General features: G+C 39.1%; 1 protein-coding gene and 1 pseudogene across 1 annotated transcript; both read left to right on the top strand.

Moving 5' to 3' along the window:
* The first annotated feature begins 1,425 nt into the window (after positions 1 to 1,425).
* LOC146572680 (uncharacterized) lies at positions 1,426 to 3,666 on the top strand (annotated as a pseudogene).
* Positions 3,667 to 9,403: 5,737 nt separating this feature from the next.
* LOC146572681 (uncharacterized) lies at positions 9,404 to 15,644 on the top strand. The gene is made up of 5 exons (XM_085278661.1): positions 9,404 to 9,445; positions 9,567 to 10,004; positions 13,781 to 13,924; positions 14,152 to 14,213; positions 15,345 to 15,644. The coding sequence occupies exons 1-5, from the start codon at positions 9,409 to 9,411 to the stop codon at positions 15,465 to 15,467; spliced, it is 804 nt and encodes a 267-aa protein (XP_085134787.1). The 5' UTR covers positions 9,404 to 9,408; the 3' UTR covers positions 15,468 to 15,644.
* Positions 15,645 to 18,265: the final 2,621 nt, after the last annotated feature.

Consider the following 18,265-nt stretch of genomic DNA (forward strand, 5'->3'; position numbering starts at 1 on the left):
AGTATGTAAATGTGGCACCAATGCAAGATACCGTACTTTCTTGAAATTGAAACTCTACCATCCCCTAACAATCTTTTGTTCACAGGGGTATCCCAAAGGGAACCATGCCATAATCAAAAATTACATCTTTCCCACTCTGCATAGATTGTAAAGAAAAAAATAGAGAGAAAAAAAGAGATTTTATAGTTTTAGTTTTGAGCATTTGGTGCACTGAGACAATCATGTAATTGCTCAATGCTTTCACACTTACTGGGAGTAAGTAAAATAATCCATTTGTTCATATGGTTACAGTAAAAGTGTATCTCATTTATTCATGAATTTATTAACATGTAAACTTAATATTTAAACTCTTTTATGAGTGTAGCCAGGTGGCTCCCACTTCAGGTGTACACACTAAGGCATGCATATAATCATATAATCATTAAGCATGTGTGTTTCAGGCTGTGTTATTGATAAAAATCAGTTTCTGTATCACATGCTGACTTTGTACAGGTTTTAATATAAACTAGTTACTGGATTTGACCTTAATTAAAAGGATTGATCAAGCTCCATCTTTGTAATTAACTTACGCCAGTAAAGACAGCAGTATTGTGTCTCTATATAAATATTTTACTTTGCCTGACTTTCTGCTTAATATATTACCATACATTAACATACATTACGGTAATAATATATAACCTCTAATGGGCACTTTCTTCATTTTCTTGACTTCTAACTGCTACGATTTACAGGTGGGTCAAGTCAGTTAAGCGACTGCATGGTCTTTGAAGAACATATTTGGATTGCTTTTGCACTATGCAAATTTACTGGGGAAGAAAGATTTTTTTTGTTTATTTGTTTGTTTGTTTTTTTTGTTTTAGATTGGGCTAGGACTATAAAATCTTTCACATAGGCGTTCCAAATATAATTAAATAAAACTTGTGGACAACTAGAAAGTCTTCTTTGTATTATGAATATCTTTTCTGAAATGAAGACATGAAGAAATAAATCAAAGCTCTGGACGAAATCTAGGGCTTATAAACTTGAATGTGCAATTTGTTTACGCTTTTTTTGTTTTTTGAAAGTTATCTTTTACATCAGTAAAAGATAACTTAAAAAGCCTATAGAAAGCAACCACAAAGAATTTCGCTCAGCAACCAATCACAACTAACATTTCCTTGAATGGAAAAATCTGAATGGCTCATGACATCTGTTAGTAGGTCATGGTGTTGCCTTCTAACTCCAGGATGTCATCATCATCACACATGGACAGGCTGCATGTATTTCTGATTGTTCATTTAGGTAAATCATATTTATTCCATCTTTATTGATGTTCATTTTTGTAATGCCATGGAGATGCAAACAACCTTTAATTTTGTTTGGGGGGGGGTTTCTCCAGGATCTTTAACTTCCAGTCAAGATCTCAGATATGACTCACTGATAGAGATGGCAATCAGACCAGGAGAAAATATCACTCTACACTGTGATTGTAAATCGTCAGTTGGAGTTTACATAGTGTGGTATAGGAAATGGGGACCAAAGTTCAAATGATGGGGCTGCTTACAGAAACATTCTGAATCCATTCCCTGATTTTCACCTGGCGAAGAATGAGTCCTCTCAATCTTACGAGCTGCTGATCACAAACATCACTGATTCCAATGAGGGTCTCTACTACTGTGGAACTGAAAAGCTTGCGCTTACGGATAAGAAACTAATTACTCCTGGATATGTACGCACATATGGTAACATCACAACGAGGATTTTCTTTTGTAAGTAATCTGTGTATCATTAATACATTTTCTGTGAATTGTTTAAAGGATCTGACAAACTAAGCACAGAAAGAAAATCAGGTCTTACATAACCCCGTACTTGTTTAATGGTCAAAGTGGCGGCAAGATTATGGATTGAAAGAGAAACTGAATTTCCACTATTGAAACCCATGCATGCATGATGTAAGATGCTTGGATTTTTGTTCCATCCCTAGAATTAAAGATGAAACCGAGCACATCAATCATGTTCGTCTGTAATGTCACAGTGTCTAAATTTTCACAATTTCTAGATATCTGGTGTGTTGGTTTTTTTTCATTCAGATTCCAGTGAACCTCATCACCGTGAGACTCAGCCCGACTGTGCTCTTTGCTGGATGCTCTTCTATTCTCTCTGTTAAGCTTTTGCTATCCTCTCATCTCTCCTCTCCTCCCTTTTGATTTATTACTGTCAGAAGACAGGTAACTCCTCAATGTTTCTGTTACGTTCCCCCCGAAGGGGCCTAGGCATGTGAGAGAGGGGATCAGTAACAAATGAGTCCGGAATCAGAATGAAAAAGGAAAACAAACAGAGTTGTTCTGCATCAACAAAACTTTATTACAAAATGGTACAGGTTAACATTAACAGCAGCAGGACTGCCCCGGCTCCGGTGGCACTGGCATCGACCTCTAGCTTAAAGGGGCGAGAGAAGTTTGGAGCTGCCAATACAGGGGTGCTGCACAGAAGAGATTTTGCCGACTCAAAGGCATGCTGGCATTCAACTGACCATTCAAAAGGCACCTTTGGGCTACACAGTTTGGTTAGCGGGGTCACGACCACAGAAAAGTTCTTACAGAAACACCGGTAATATCCGGTCATCCCTAGGAACCGCCTTAGTTCCCGTCTGGTGGCTGGACTCGGGTAGTCCAGGATTGCAGCCACCTTTGCCTCCACCGGGCGGACCTGCCCAAACCCCACCTGCTTGCCTAGGTAAGTGACGGTTGCCTTACCAAACTCACACTTAGCGAGATTGAGGGTCAACGAGGCCTCGGCTAGCCGCTGAAACACTGTCCTCAGAAGGGACATATGATCTGCCCATGTGTCTGTGTACAGCACCACATCATCTAGATACACATTGCACTGGGGCACATCTCCCAACACCAACTGCATCAGTCGTTGAAAAGTAGCTGGGGCATTTTTCATGCCAAAGGCCATTACTGTGTATTGCATGAAGTGGTCAGGGGTGACAAATGCAGAAATCTCTGAAGCTCTGGGAGTGAGAGAGACAGAGAGGGGTAGGAGTGGCAAGAGGGGTGGAGGCGGGGAGAGTGGGCAAACACCCCACCCACACACTCCCACAGCCTCACAGAACGTAACAGTTTCATTTTGTCCAGCCAGTTACTTTTTATCACTTTATTCCTCTGGTCATTTGACCATCACTATTAAATTGAGTTTTTGGAAGAAAAAAAAACTGGGGGAAAAGTGGCTGATTAAAATGAATGTATCTTTTAATGTATTACCATAATTAATATTGTGATATATTTTAATATTTATTTTATATTCATTTTAATTACATGTTGTTCATTTCTGTAGCTAAGGAACCTCAAGTTGATGAAAAACAGTATGAGAGAAGAGACCAGACTACAAGAAATCAGGTAATTAATGGCTTTCATCAGTCTTCACATCAGTGATATGATATATGTATACTACAGCTACTACTTATTTTCTGTAGTCATGATGATCAAGATATTGAACAGTAAAATACATTTATCATATTACACAAGTATATCATGATACATCTAAATTATTATGACATTTTAGGATGACGAAGTGTATTATGCTCCTTTGGAAATCCGTCAGGCATCACAGAGACCAAAGAAGAAGAGGACAGCCCAGATTTCTGATTTCAGCATCTCTGCTATCAACACTTGCACCATGTAATAATAATAATTATGTTTTTTCCTCCCACAGAAATGACAAAGAAATATTTATGTCTGGTTATTGTTATACAGTGGAAATAAAAACCTACCATCTTTAACTTACAGATATTAACAATTGCTCTGACATGAACAAAACTAATATATACGATTTGACAACATGAAAAAAAAATTGTTAAAATTACTAGCTTTTTGTTGTTGTTGTTCTTTATAGTTAATAAGTGTGTTTTATTACACACACACACACACACACACACACACACACACACACACACACACATATATATATATATAATATATACATATATATTAGTGATGTCAGGGTTAATCTCGCTAACGCCATAGCCGCATTAACGCGCAAATCTGTGTTTGGGTTGTTTGGCTGTTGGGTTATATTAATTATTATATTAGATATATTTATATCAGTTATCTAATTCAGCATCATTTATTTTTACCTCAATGTTTATGAACTTGCCTCAACTGTCATATAATGTCTATTTATCCTCTAAGTCAGCGTTATAAATGCTCTTGCGGCCAAACCCTGTAGGATAACTTAATGGGTTGAAAAAACAACTTTTTGCGGTGTAATTCTCAGGTGATATTTCTCATTCAGCTCACAATCAAAATGTTTTGTTTGTGGTATTGGACAAAAAGATAATATAAAGCAATCACTGTAGTACAAACCAGCGCTATACAATATTTTTCTGGGAATTATTGTCAAACCTGAGAACAAACATCATAGCTTAGGAAGGTTAATTCCTGCACACTGCAGACCACAGCCTCTCTGTGTGCGCACCGCGGATGACGTCAGCGCGCACACTGTGTCTGAGGAGGATGTGCGGAAGTGTTTCAGGAAGGTGAACGCACGCAAAGCTACTGGTCCGGACGGGATTCCCAGCCGCATCCTCAAGTCATGCGCGGCTCAGCTGGCTGGAGTGTTTACACACATCTTCAACCTTTCCCTCTCTCTGTCTGTAGTCCCAGCCTGCTTCAAAATGGCCCAAATCCTCCACCATCTCATCACTGAACGACTGGCGACCTGTAGCCCTGACCCCCATCGTGAGCAAATGCTTCGAGAAGCTGGTCAGGGAATTCGTTTGCTCTTCACTACCCAACTCACTGGACCCTCTACAATTCGCATACTGCGACAACAGGTCCACTGATAATGCCATAGCCCTGACACTACATACTGCCCTGTCACACCTGGAGAAGAGAGACACGTATGTGAGAATGCTGTTTGTAGATTACAGCTCAGCATTCAATACCATCGTTCCCTCGAAGCTGGACAGGAAACTGCAGGATCTAGGATTGAGCAGCTCCCTCTGCAGCTGGATCCTTAGCTTCCTGTCTGACAGACGCCAAGTGGTCAGACTGGGCAGCATCACCTCATCCCCCATCACACTGAACACTGGTGCTCCACAGGGGTGTGTACTGAGCCCTCTCCTGTACTCACTCTACACCTATGACTGTACGGCCACTAACAACTCCAACATCATTGTTTGCGGACGACACTACAGTGGTGGGTCTTATCACCAACGGTGATGAGACGGCTTACAGGGAGGAGGTCAGCGCCCTGACCCACTGGTGTCAAGACAACCATCTCACCCTCAACGTCGCAAAGACAAAGGAGTTGATAGTGAACTTCCGGAGGTGCAGAGAAGTACACACCCCCATCACCATCAACGGCGCTGAGTGAGCAGTTTCCGGTTCCTTGGTGTACATCTGGCTGAGGATCTTACGTGGTCAGTACACACAAACAAAACAGTGAAGAAGGCGCAGCAGCGCCTCTTCTTTCTCAGGAGACTGAAAAGATTTGGCATGAACCCCCGCATCCTCAGGACCTTCTATCGCTGTGCCATTGAGAGCATCCTCACTGGATGCATCACCACCTGGTATGGCAACAGCACCGCTTACAACCACAAAGCTCTCCAGAGAGTAGTGCGGTGCTCTGAACGGATAATTGGAGGTGAGCTTCCCTCCCTCCAAGACATCTACAGGAAGCGCTGCCTGAGGAAAGTGGGGAGGATCATCAAGGACTCCAGTCACCCCAGCCATAAACTGTTCAGACTACTTCCATCAGGAAGGAGGTTCTGCAGCATCCAGTCCCTTACCAGCAGACTGAGAGACAGCTTTTTCCATCAGGCCATCAGACTGCTGAACACTTCATAGACACCTCACCTTCACTACTGGAACTTCAACATTATGCACTCCACACTGTATATAAATGCCACTTGTTTTGCACATGTCCAACTACCAACCTCTGTATATTTTATATATTTTATTTTATTGTTTACTCTATTTAATTTGTAAAATATGTATATACACACACACACACGTAGAAAAACATATTTAGTATACACATCCAGTAATGCATGCACTCTTATATTGTACATATATTTATTACTCTAAGATTTAGCCATTCTTATATTTTGCTTGTTTTATGTTATTGTATTTTTGCACACCTCTGTTGCTTGTGAAGCTCGCACACAAGAATTTCACTCGCATGTACTGTACCAGTGTACCTGCTCATGTGACGTGACAATGAAAGTGATTTGATTTGATTTGATTTAGAACAGAAAACAGCCACATGAAAAAATCACATAAACAAATACAGCAGCATCTAAAAATTTGAGTTTTGACTCAATTAAAATAGTTATTCTCCTCATTTCTAATAGAGTAATATAACTATTTCAAAAGTATTTTTCTCATCAACATACATGTACAGTAACTTAGCAATGGTGATTGGTACAACAGAAAATCCTTAAATTTGCTAAAGTTTTCTCACATAAAGGGAGATGAGGGTATTATTGAAAAACATCATCCTGAAGCTCATTAGCTTCCAGTACAGATTGTATGCATGTCATTTTACTTAGTTTAAACTGATTTGAGTCCTCCAGCTAGCGTATTTCCAAATTGACAAGTGAATATGGATTTTAGTTTACCAAAATAACTACACATGAATATTTGTGAGAAGTAAACTGGACAATGTGGGAAATCTTGGTGAAGTTCATTACCTGGAAACAAGATTTGAGATTTTTCTATTCTATTCTATTTGTAATGGACACTGGATATGCAAATGTCCACATGGATAAACACACTGTTCAGGCAAATGAGAAAAAAAAAATTGCGACACAGCAGCTCAGTGTGTGATTTGATCACAAAAGTTAGTTTCAATGGCAAAAACAAGCAATTAATTTTGATATAATTGTCTAGATTTTTGTTTGTTGGTTACTCATATTGGCAATAAATGTGGATGAATAAAGTTAAAGGGAGGAAAGCTGATCCAAATAAAAGGGGCGTAGCTGCCAGGAGCAGAATAGTATACATACAGGATAGCGACGAATACATGTATATCCTATAGACCAACGAGAATCATCAAGGCTAGTAAACATTAATTTAAATTGACTAGATTTAGATTCACTCAGTCAATTTAATATTTTATATTGCCTTTACATTCTCTGGGGTTGAAAAACAGTGATGATAGCCCATGTAATACCTGCTTCTGCAACTATTGGTTAAATCCACAAAGGGTAGTGAATTTCAGAGCAACAAAATGTTTTTGGTTTTTTTTTGTCCACACAACATCCAATCTTAGAGTTACCCCATCTGTCAAATCTGCACACTTTAACTCCTGAGCACAACAATTCAGTTCAATTTATATTGCATCAAATCCCAACACCAATCAACTCAAGGTGCTATATATTGTAAAGACTCTACAATGAGATAGTGTACATGAACATCTGTGTAGCATATTGATTTGTTTATATAGCTCAGTAACTGCCGTTGGTTTCCTAAGGCACCAACAGCTGAGGACAAGAGAGCACAACCTGTCAAACCCTAGTGGTGACAAAACACCACTAGGTTGTGAAAGATGTGGCAGTCCTATTAAACAGCAGAATCAGGAAGAAGGCATATAAGAAAACTGTAATGTACCGGGGCACAAGGAACAACTGAATCAAATGTGGAACACTGTATTTCACATAGTAGTTGCAGTGGTATTAGGGGCAATAAAACCAGTAAACCCAAACTGTAAGATTCCAGTACATTGCAGACACAACATCAAAGGTCTCCGTCCAGAAGAGGTTCTAAGAATAGTTAAAATACTGTGCAGAACCCTCAAACTTGATAGAGGACCCAAGTTTGAGGAACATGGCGACAATGTAGGATCAAGTCAACAAGGTCCCAGTCTCACAGGTTTAGAGACCATTCTGATCTGGCAACCACCAGTTGTGAAGAAACTAGTAGATGACTTGCTATGGGATGACTGATATTGGATGACTTCCTCTTCCTGTTGCTGTGTACAGATGTGCTTTATCTACAGGTTAATCTGATTAACTCATTTAATTACAAAACTTTACTTAAAGGATAAACAGATTTAGTAGAAATGTAACTCATGTTAATACTAATGACAGTGGTTTTATTCATTTTTCTTCAAGGAAATTCAGAAACTAATAAGATTAGAATGTATTTTTGTGAAAGCACTTTCACTTTCAACCTAGCTATGTAGTCTACAAGAAGTTACAACAATATAAGTTGACAGTAAACCCAACGTTAACAACCCCCTGTTCTGTGAAAGTCACAGGAAACCCACAATGATAAACAGTCCCTCACAAGCACGCACAAACCTTCAGGCTGTTGAACCAGTATTAAGTGCAGAATGTGATTTGTTTTATTGTCAGTAGTTTAGAATGTATTTTCAGAAAAAAAAACATATATATATATATATATATATATATATATATAGCGAGAGAGAGAGAGAGAGAGGGAGAATCAGCACAATTCAGAAAATAATAATATTAGGAAGTGTTATTTGTGACAGCACTTTCAAGATTACCTTTTTTGTTTTTCCAAGAAATGATATTTGAAACAAATTGTAATCATTTTCCTTGTGTCCTTAAAGTCAAGGTTGGTCACCATACAGGCTCTGTCTCATGCTGCAGAATGACAGAGGATTGATCATCCAGTGTGGTATTATATAAAAAAAACAATATAATCAACACCAAGTGAACTACAGCATCATCAAGAAACCTCAGCATTACTTTTCATACTGCAGTGTTTTGAAGGGTTTTTTTTATTCGGGCTCCACCCAAGTTATTTACACTGCCCATGGTCCCCTGGTATCTTGCATAGATAATATCAATTATGCGCTGCTCATTATTGCTGCCAAATTTTAACACTGAGATCACCACCTAAAGGGAACCAATAACATAACGATAGATGGTCTGTTTAGAGGAGGATCTTAAATCAAGAAATTTTAATATTAATTTTTGATTCTGTTTGTGTCCTCCATCGTTGTTAATGTGGACATATTTTCTTTATTTATAACCCAACAGAGGGCAACTTCTTCAGATTCCAGTGATATAAAACGTGGTTAAACAATAATTGTGCATGACTAGAAGGTCTAGGTATGTATACATATTTAAAATGCATGTATAAATTGATTTTAATAAAAGCTTTCAATAAAGTGTAATTGATTATTGATTTTTTTTTTTTTTACAGTGTGTGTGTTTTTTGTTGTTTTTCCTTCTTTTCTTTCTTTTTTTGTTCATTTTTGGAAAATGATCTTTCTGGTTACCATCATAACATCACTTGGTGTTGCACCTATAGAAAATAACCACAAAGAAATGTTCCATTCAGCAGGCCAATCACAACTTACATTTCCTTTAATGGAAAAATGTGCATAGGTCATGACATCTGTTAATAGGAAGTGTTGTTGTCTTCTAACTCCAGGTTATCGTCATTAGACATGGACGGGGTGCATGCATTTCTGGTTGTTCTTTTAGGTAAATCATCTAAATGTTTTTCAATATCCCATTTTAACAATAAACATTTTTCTCATTCTGAATGTTTAAAAATTGTGCATATGTGAACATACTTTAATTTTTGTTTGTTTGTGTCTTCCAGGAGCTTTATCTTCGAGTCAAGATCTGAGAAATGAATCAGTGATAGAGATGAGAGTGAGACCAGGAGAAAACATCACTCTCTACTGTGATTGTAAATCATCAGTTGGAGTATACATAGTGTGGTACAGGAATTGTTCTCATGAGAAGCAGCCTTCCCTGGTATTAAAAACCTGGCTGGATCGGAGATATGGTGCCCCACACTCAGATTATGAGTCTACTTTCTTCCATCTCCTGAATCCATTTCCTGATTTTCATCTGGTAAAGAACAATTTCTCTCAATCTTATGACCTGCTGATCACAAACATCACTGAGACTGATGAAGGCCTTTACTACTGCGGAACTGAAGAGCTCAAGGTTAAGGATGAAGAAAAAATTATCCAAAGATATGTGCGCACATATAGTAATATCACAACAAAGATCCTGCTTCATAAGGATTCTGGTGAGTCTTGCATTATCTGTGCACTGTTTTTTAGCCCTTTGAAAAACTAACCACAGTAAGAAGATATGATCCTACATTATGATGCATTTTAAAATGGACAGTTTGATTGTTTAGTAGATAGTAGGTGAATAATTATGTTGATTTGCATGCCACCAGAATAAATTTAAAATGAAACAAGAAAGATGCAATTTTTTTTAATTTTTTGACAAACGGAGTTGTAAATGAAATGCAAATTTTTTATGTTTTCTTTGTGGTGTTTTAACACTTTCCGTCCCTCAGAATGCTTTGCTTGGCCTTAAATAAAGCTGTCTTAAGCTTTTGCCAGTAAGCAAACTGCATTCTAAACTGAAATCAAGTCAATGACGTGGCCGTTACTAAATATTTTATTTATTTATTTATTCGTTTTACTTCTTTAAAACAAGCTAGATGCTGTTACAGCACATTCTGGGTTATCCTCTATAATATCAACTACATCTGTAAAAAGCCCTCATCTTTGTGGCTAAAAGATGAGCCTGGTGTCAGAATGTAGGTAAAAATGAGAACATTTATACTGTACAACTTCGTCTGAAGTTTTAAAGCACATATCTTGCAAGGTTATATGATCTTTTGTACTCTAATTTCTACTTTGTTATGATAATTCATAGACAATTAGTTTTACTATTGAAACTATCATATATAGTAATGTTCAATGCTGGCATTAGAGCAATAGAATAAAAAATAAACTTGAGCTTCAGATTTTGAGATTACTTAAAAACTGTTTTTCTTGCAACTTTGGTTGCAATTTTTTAGAGGAGCTAATATGTTTATTTCGAACATAAAAATTTTATATCACTTGCTCCTATATTTAAAAGTTGTATTTTGTGTTGTGATTCACTGTCCACAACCTAAATAGCATTTGGCTTAATCTGAGCTGAAAGCAGTTGAGATTTTGGTGAGGTCTGATGCAAAAATTCACAGAGGGTTCCTGCATTTGTTTGGATTTTCACTCATTCACACAGGGTCAAAATTATATGTACAGGTTCAAATATGTATAGTGGTGGCTGTGACACATTAAAAAATAACACATTACTGTAATCACATTATATTTTCCAGTAACATTTTACTGTACAAATTCAATAATGCAGCACATTACAGTTACAATTATGTTGTCACTTGCGTTACAAAGGTTCATTCATTTGCTGTGCGGCAGAAACCATTTGCACATTGTTAAAATCAGGTGATTTCAGTTCATGTCTGAGAGGAGAAAATTGGTGGAGCAGTACAGCAATACAGCTTTTGAGGAGTGGACATTAATTACATTTTTATTGCACAAAAGGACACAAGCACGATGGTCAAGCGGAAACAGCTTCCAGGACAGAAACAACCACATTATACTGCTAACACAACATTAACTCTTTGCAAGCATCTACATACACAACATGCTAACACAAAGCTAGACAAGAACTGAGAGAAATTTTAAAGCTGAGAACAAACTGACTGATCTTCAACAGGGACAAAAAACAGTGATGAGCATTGAGGCTAATAGTCACCATTTCTACCTGTTCATGTTTCTAAAGTAGAATGACTGTGTCGATCATTTTCAAGTTTCTTTGAGCTGGTTTTAATCTTTGCTTTGTGTTGTCAGGTTAATGTTCCTATCTAAAAACTGAAAGAAATATTGTACGTGTGTCCCCATTGAGATCGAGATTTGTGTTGGTACATGAGGCTGTAGCCTACATTAGCTGGTTATTATCAAACGATGTGTTTCAGGTCATTTTATGGAGTAATGACTAACTTAATGTAACATATGAGTAGTGTAACAAATAATTTTTCCTGGCAAGTAATTATGCAAAGCATAGCATTACTTTTAAGTAAAGTAACAAGTAATGTATTAAAAGGAGGTGCTGAAGGTTCTACAATGTCTTTGAACCAGACAAAGTCAAGGCATATTAATGTCTCATTAGTGATCACAACTGACTACATTTGGTAGTTTCTTTTTGCAAACATATCAATTTGTACAATAATTATAACCATAATAATTTATTTGTTAGCAATCTTTGGATTGACCAATACTCAGAACAATGGGAAACCCCAAGGAACTAAGTGAAGACCTAAGAAAGAGAATTGTATAAGTTGGGAAGGTCTCTTGGAGACCTTTCTAAATGACTGTAGAGTCCAAGATTATCAGTTGAGACAATTATAAATAAGTGCAACTTATTTGGATGTTGCCATTTTGCCAAGGAAGAAGACTCAGACAAACCCTGAAATAGGAGGAATCTGGTTAAGATGTTCAGGGACAATTCAGTGCTCAAACATGCCATGAACTGAAAACTCCTCAAATGCCAGCATCACTGCCCACAGTGAATTGAGTTTTACATTGCCATGGACTGAGAGGGTGTTGACCAGTAAAGAAGTCCCTGCTCCAAAATCGACATCTTCAAGCTCGACTGACATATGCAGCTGCCCACACAGACGAGCCAAATACGTAATGGATAAAAGTCAGACATGAAAAAGACTGAACTATTTGGCTACAATATTGAGAGGTATATTTAGAGGAGTAAAAGACTGGGAAGAGTGAATCTACAATAGGCAAGCAGCTTGGTGTGAAAAAATCAACTGTGGGAGCGGTCATCAGAAAATGGAAGACATACAAGACCACTGATAATCTCCCTCGATCTGGGGCTCCACGCAAGATCTCATCCCGTGGGGTCAAAATGATCATGAGAACGGTGAGCAAAGATCCCAGAACCACACGGGGGGACCTGGTGAATGACCTGCAGAGAGCTGGGACCAAAGTAACAAAGGTCACCATCAGTAACACACTACAACGGCAGGGAATCAAATCCCGCAGTGCCAGACGTGTTCCGCTGCTGAAGCCAGGGCATGTCCAGGCCCGTCTGAAGTTTGCCAGAGAGCACATGGATGATACAGCAGAGGATTGGGAGAATGTCATGTGGTCAGATGAAACCAAAGTAGAACTTTTTGGTATAAACTCAACTCGTCGTGTTTGGAGGAAGAAGAATACTGAGTTGCATCCCAAGAACACCATACCTACTGTGAAGCATGGGGGTGGAAACATCATGCTATGGGGCTGTTTTTCTGCCAAGGGGACAGGACGACTGATCCGTGTTAAGGACAGAATGAATGGGGCCATGTATCGTGAGATTTTGAGCCAAAACCTCCTTCCATCAGTGAGAACTTTGAAGATGAAACGAGGCTGGGTCTTCCAACATGACAATGATCCAAAACACACCGCCCGGGCAACAAAGGAGTGGCTCCGTAAGAAGCATTTGAAAGTCCTGGAGTGGCCTAGCCAGTCTCCAGACCTCAACCCCATAGAAAATCTGTGGCGGGAGTTGAAAGTCCGTGTTGCTCGGCGACAGCCCCAAAACATCACTGCTCTCGAGAAGATCTGCATGGAGGAATGGGCCAAAATACCAGCTACTGTGTGTGCAAACCTGGTAAAGACCTATAGTAAACGTTTGACCTCTGTTATTGCCAACAAAGGTTATGTTACAAAGTATTGAGTTGTATTTTTGTTATTGACCAAATACTTATTTTCCACCCTGATTTACGAATAAATTCTTTACAAATCCTACCATGTGGATTCATGGATTTTTTTTTCACATTCTGTCTCTCACAGTTAAAGTGTACCTCTGGTGCAAATTACTGACCTCTGTCATCATTTTAGGTGGGGGAACTTGCACAATCGGTGGCTGACTAAATACTTTTTTGCCCCACTGTATGTTATCATCAGTCTACACAATGAGCTAACCTCGATAACTTTTGTTTTTCAGGTTCAAGTGAGAACCGCTGTTTTACAGCTTCAAGTGAGCACCATCATGAAACTTGTTGGATGCTACTTTATTCCTTGTGTCCAGCTTTTGCTGTTATCTCATCACTTCTCTCTTCTCTTTTGATTTATTACTGTCAGAAGACAAGTAAGTCCTCAACGTTTAATTTGTCTACCAAATTATTTTTCATCTCTTTATTACCGTGATCATTTTGCCATCATGATTAAATTAAGTTTTTGTCTCTAAAATTGAAATATTTTCAGTTTCTCTATAATTCTGATATTATAATTTTACTATAATTTTTCCTTTAATCTGGTTCTAGTTATTTTCTTTTGGTGTACTGAATTATAGTAACACTATGTTAATTTCTATAGCTAAGACGCCTCAGGATGACAAGAAAAGATACAGCAAAAGAGTACAGAAAAGATGGAATGAGGTAATTAAGAACTTTCATCAGTCTTTATATGTACTGATATTTAATATTTATAATACTGTATTTTCTGCACTATAAGGCGCACTTAAAATCCTAATTTTCTCAAAAATCGACAGTGCGCCTTATAATCCGGTGCACCTTATGTATGAATTCTGGATTGTCGGACCATTACGGTTACCGTAGTCAGGAGCCTTGTGGACTCGGAGTAATCTGGGTCCAAAACTCCGTCCGCTTCAGTTCCCAAAGTCTAACGAACACTGCAGCATCACTGAGAGTTAAAAACTGTCTAAATTATTTCAACTTTAATAAAATAATCAGCATTGCTGCTTTACCAGGTGTAACAATTAAGTTTAACATCCAGGCATCCATGAAAACAGAATTTATTAAATTCAACGGAGTTAGAAGTTAGCAGTAAGTTAGCTCGCTAGTTTCAATCTAAACATGATATATCATGTTCTGACTGAGAGATTTCTGAAAAATTTAAAACATACAGCTCTGCTATCACTTCCAACATAAATGAAGACAGAAAACTAAACAGCAGTGACGTTTGTAGGGTTACTGAAGTTGGACTAGCTGATATATAATGATCTGCTACGTGATCGCTAGCGACACAGCTATGTTAGCCTAACAAACACAATGAAGCTGGAGGATGAACGCTAACTTTTTCCACTCCATAAAAGTTAACATGAGGGTTCCCGATGATGAGGGACAAATGCAATCGATGCTGTAAACTGACCAAACTTCAGTCAGGAGAACAACTGGAATAATCCATCCACAATACGAGGTTAGTCATTAATATACTCCAACAACACTGGAATAGAGCAGCTGCGAGAGGATTCAACATTAATGAATCAATGGTACGGAAGTGGAGGAAGCAAGAAGAATGAGTTGAGTAAAGTTTGACTTATCTGAATGTTTTGTTTCGCTTACTGCGCCCTATAATCCGGTGTGCCTTATGTATGAAAACAGACCGTTCATCGACAGTCCGCCTTATAATTCAGTGCGCCTATGGTCCGAAAACTACGATAATGCTAGCATTTATTTTCTGCTGTTCCTCATTAATGTTTAGCAGTGAATTACTTTTAGCATATTAAATCAATAGATGATGATAATTCTAAATAAATATATCTTTAGGATGAAGAACTGTGTTATGCTGCACTGGAATTCCGCCAGTCGTCACAGAGACCAAAGAAGACGATAGCCCAGAGCTCAGATTTCAGCACTTACTCTGCCATTAATACTGACAGCATGCAATGAACCCATCAGTGCAAAAGGCTGTATAATGAATTCTATACTCTATACTTATATTTGATACTTTTGGTGTTTGTACTTATTAATTCATGTTTTGTTCACAACAGTGTTATCACAACGGGATTTATTACATCCCACAGAATTGCTTAGATCTGTGAAAGTAAAAATATATTTACTTTGTTTGCCAAGTGGATTATGCTATAGTCTTTAAGTTAGATATGTGAAACAGTTTCACTTTACTTTTTATGCAAGCAATGTAATACATCTGTAAAGTTTATTAAAAACATTTCACTTGTTTCCATTGTTTGTGATTATTCTTCATTTTTCTTACTGTTGGTCTTGAGAACTACTGTGTATTATTCAGCCAAAAAATTCTGCACTTACAGAAATTGGACAATAGAAGATTGGAAAAATGTTGCCTGGTTTGAGTCTCATATCTTAATTTCTGCTGCGAAATTCACGCATCATGTTTAGAATGTTGTGTAAACTTTCAGGCTGGTGTAGAGTAAATGTGTAGGAGATGTTTGCTTGGCACATTTTCAGCCCGTTAGTACGAACTGAGGCATTTAAACACCACACTCAACCTGAGTATGATGAGTAGATGTCGTCCCATCCAGAACAGTTAAATCCTTCCCCAAATCAAAAACCGTGGATTAACAGAGATGTTCGCACGGCACTGGCAGCACGGAACACCGCTTTTGCTTCCGCGAACACATCGGACTCCAAACATGCACATTACCAACTCTGGAAGACGATCAAAGCAGCCAAACGTGAGTACAGGGACAGGGTGGAACAACAGTTTGACAACCCTCAGAGTATGTGGCAGGCACTAAACACAATCACAGACTTTAGAGGGAAAAAAACAAGCACACCGCAGACCATGGCCTCTCTGTGTGAGGATCTAAATGTATTCTACGTTAGATTCGACACAGCTAACACCGTGAAACTGGACAGTGTGCGCACTGCGGATGACGTCAGTGCGCACACTGTGTCTGAGGAGGATGTGCGGAAGTGGAAGCGGAAGGTGAACGGACGCAAAGCTACTGGTCCGGACGCGATTCCCGGCCGCGTCCTCAAGTTATGCGTGGCTCAGCTAGCTGGAGTGTTTACATACATCTTCAACCTTTCCCTCTCTCTGTCTGTGGTCCCAGCCTGCTTCAGAATGGCCACCATCGTCCCTGTACCCAAATCCTCCACCATCTCCTCACTGAATGACTGGCGACCTGTAGCCCTGACCCCCATCGTGAGCAAATGCTTCGAGAAGCTGGTCAGGGACTTCATCTGCTCTGCACTACCCGACTCACTGGACCCTCTATAATTCGCATACCGCCACAACAGGTCCACTGATGATGCCATAGCCCTGACACTACATACTGCCCTCTCGCACCTGGAGAAGAGAGACACATATGTGAGAATGCTGTTTGTAGATTACAGCTCAGCATTCAATACCATCGTTCCCTCGAAGCTGGACAGGAAACTGCAGGATCTAGGATTGAGCAGCTCCCTCTGCAGCTGGATCCTTAACTTTCTGTCTGACAGACGCCAAGTGGTCAGACTGGGCAGCATCACCTCATCCCCGTCACAATGAACACTGGTGCTCCACAGGGGTGTGTACTGAGCCCTCTCCTGTACTCACTCTACACCTATTACACCTATGACTGTACGACCACTAGCAACTCCAACATCATTGTGAAGTTTGCGGACGGCACTACAGTGGTGGGTCTTATCACCAAAGGTGATGAGCCTGCCTACAGGGAGGAGGTCAAGACAACTATCTTACACTCAACATTGCAAAGACAAAGGAGTTGATAGTGGACTTCTGGAGGTGCAGAGAAGTACACACCCTCATCACCATCAACGGCGCTGCTGTGGAGAGAGTGAGCAGCTTCGGGTTCCTTGGTGTACATCTGGCTGAGGATCTTACGTGGTCAGGACACATAGACAAGACAGTGAAGAAGGCACAGCAGCGCCTCTTCTTTCTCAGGAGAAGTTGACAACTTCAGTCAACTTCTCCTGACTGAAGTTTGGTCAGTTTACAGCATCTCGACCTGCAAATCAGGTTATAAGTTTTATTTAATGTGGATTTTTTTCCTGGGTTTGGGTTGGTATTCAGTCTCTCTCCATTAAAATGAAACTACCATAAGATTTTAAGACTGTTCATTTCTTTGTAAATGAACAAAGTTACAAATTCAGCAGGCGATCAAATGATAATCTCCAACACTGTATATCTTTTTAAAACTGGCTTAATGCTATAGTCTTAACAGAGAGGTATTATCAGTTTCTCTTTAAACATTTTCATGTAGCAAGTGTAATATGTCTGTTATTAAAATATAGTTAATAATAATAAGAATAATGGATTGGATTTATATAGCGCTTTTCAAGGCACCCAAAGCGCTTTACAGTTCCACTATTCATTCACTCTCACATTCACACACTGGTGGAGGCAAGCTACAGTTGTAGCCACAGCTGCCCTGGGGCAGACTGACAGAAGCGAGGCTGCCATATCGTGCCATCGGCCCCTCTGGCCAACACCAGTTAATAAAATATTTCACCTATTTTATTGTTTGTGACTATTTTGCACTTTCCTTAGTGATGGTGGCATGGACTATTGTGTCACTGCCTGGCATTTGCATTTGCTACTCTTACCACACACCTTACCACTGTTTTCCTGTCCTCATACATGTCCTGTACCACATATCACATATTTCTCTGCCAGTCCTGACGTCCCTATGTTATGGTATCATTTCACTAGATCCACAAAGACACAATATAAGTCCTTCTGACCTTCACTATACCACCAAGTG

Source organism: Mchenga conophoros, linkage group LG6 (assembly GCF_057382185.1).
Source record: "Mchenga conophoros isolate Kocher_MC1m ecotype Shallow Benthic linkage group LG6, M_conophoros_male_GT1.1, whole genome shotgun sequence".
Lineage (NCBI taxonomy): Eukaryota > Metazoa > Chordata > Actinopteri > Cichliformes > Cichlidae > Mchenga > Mchenga conophoros.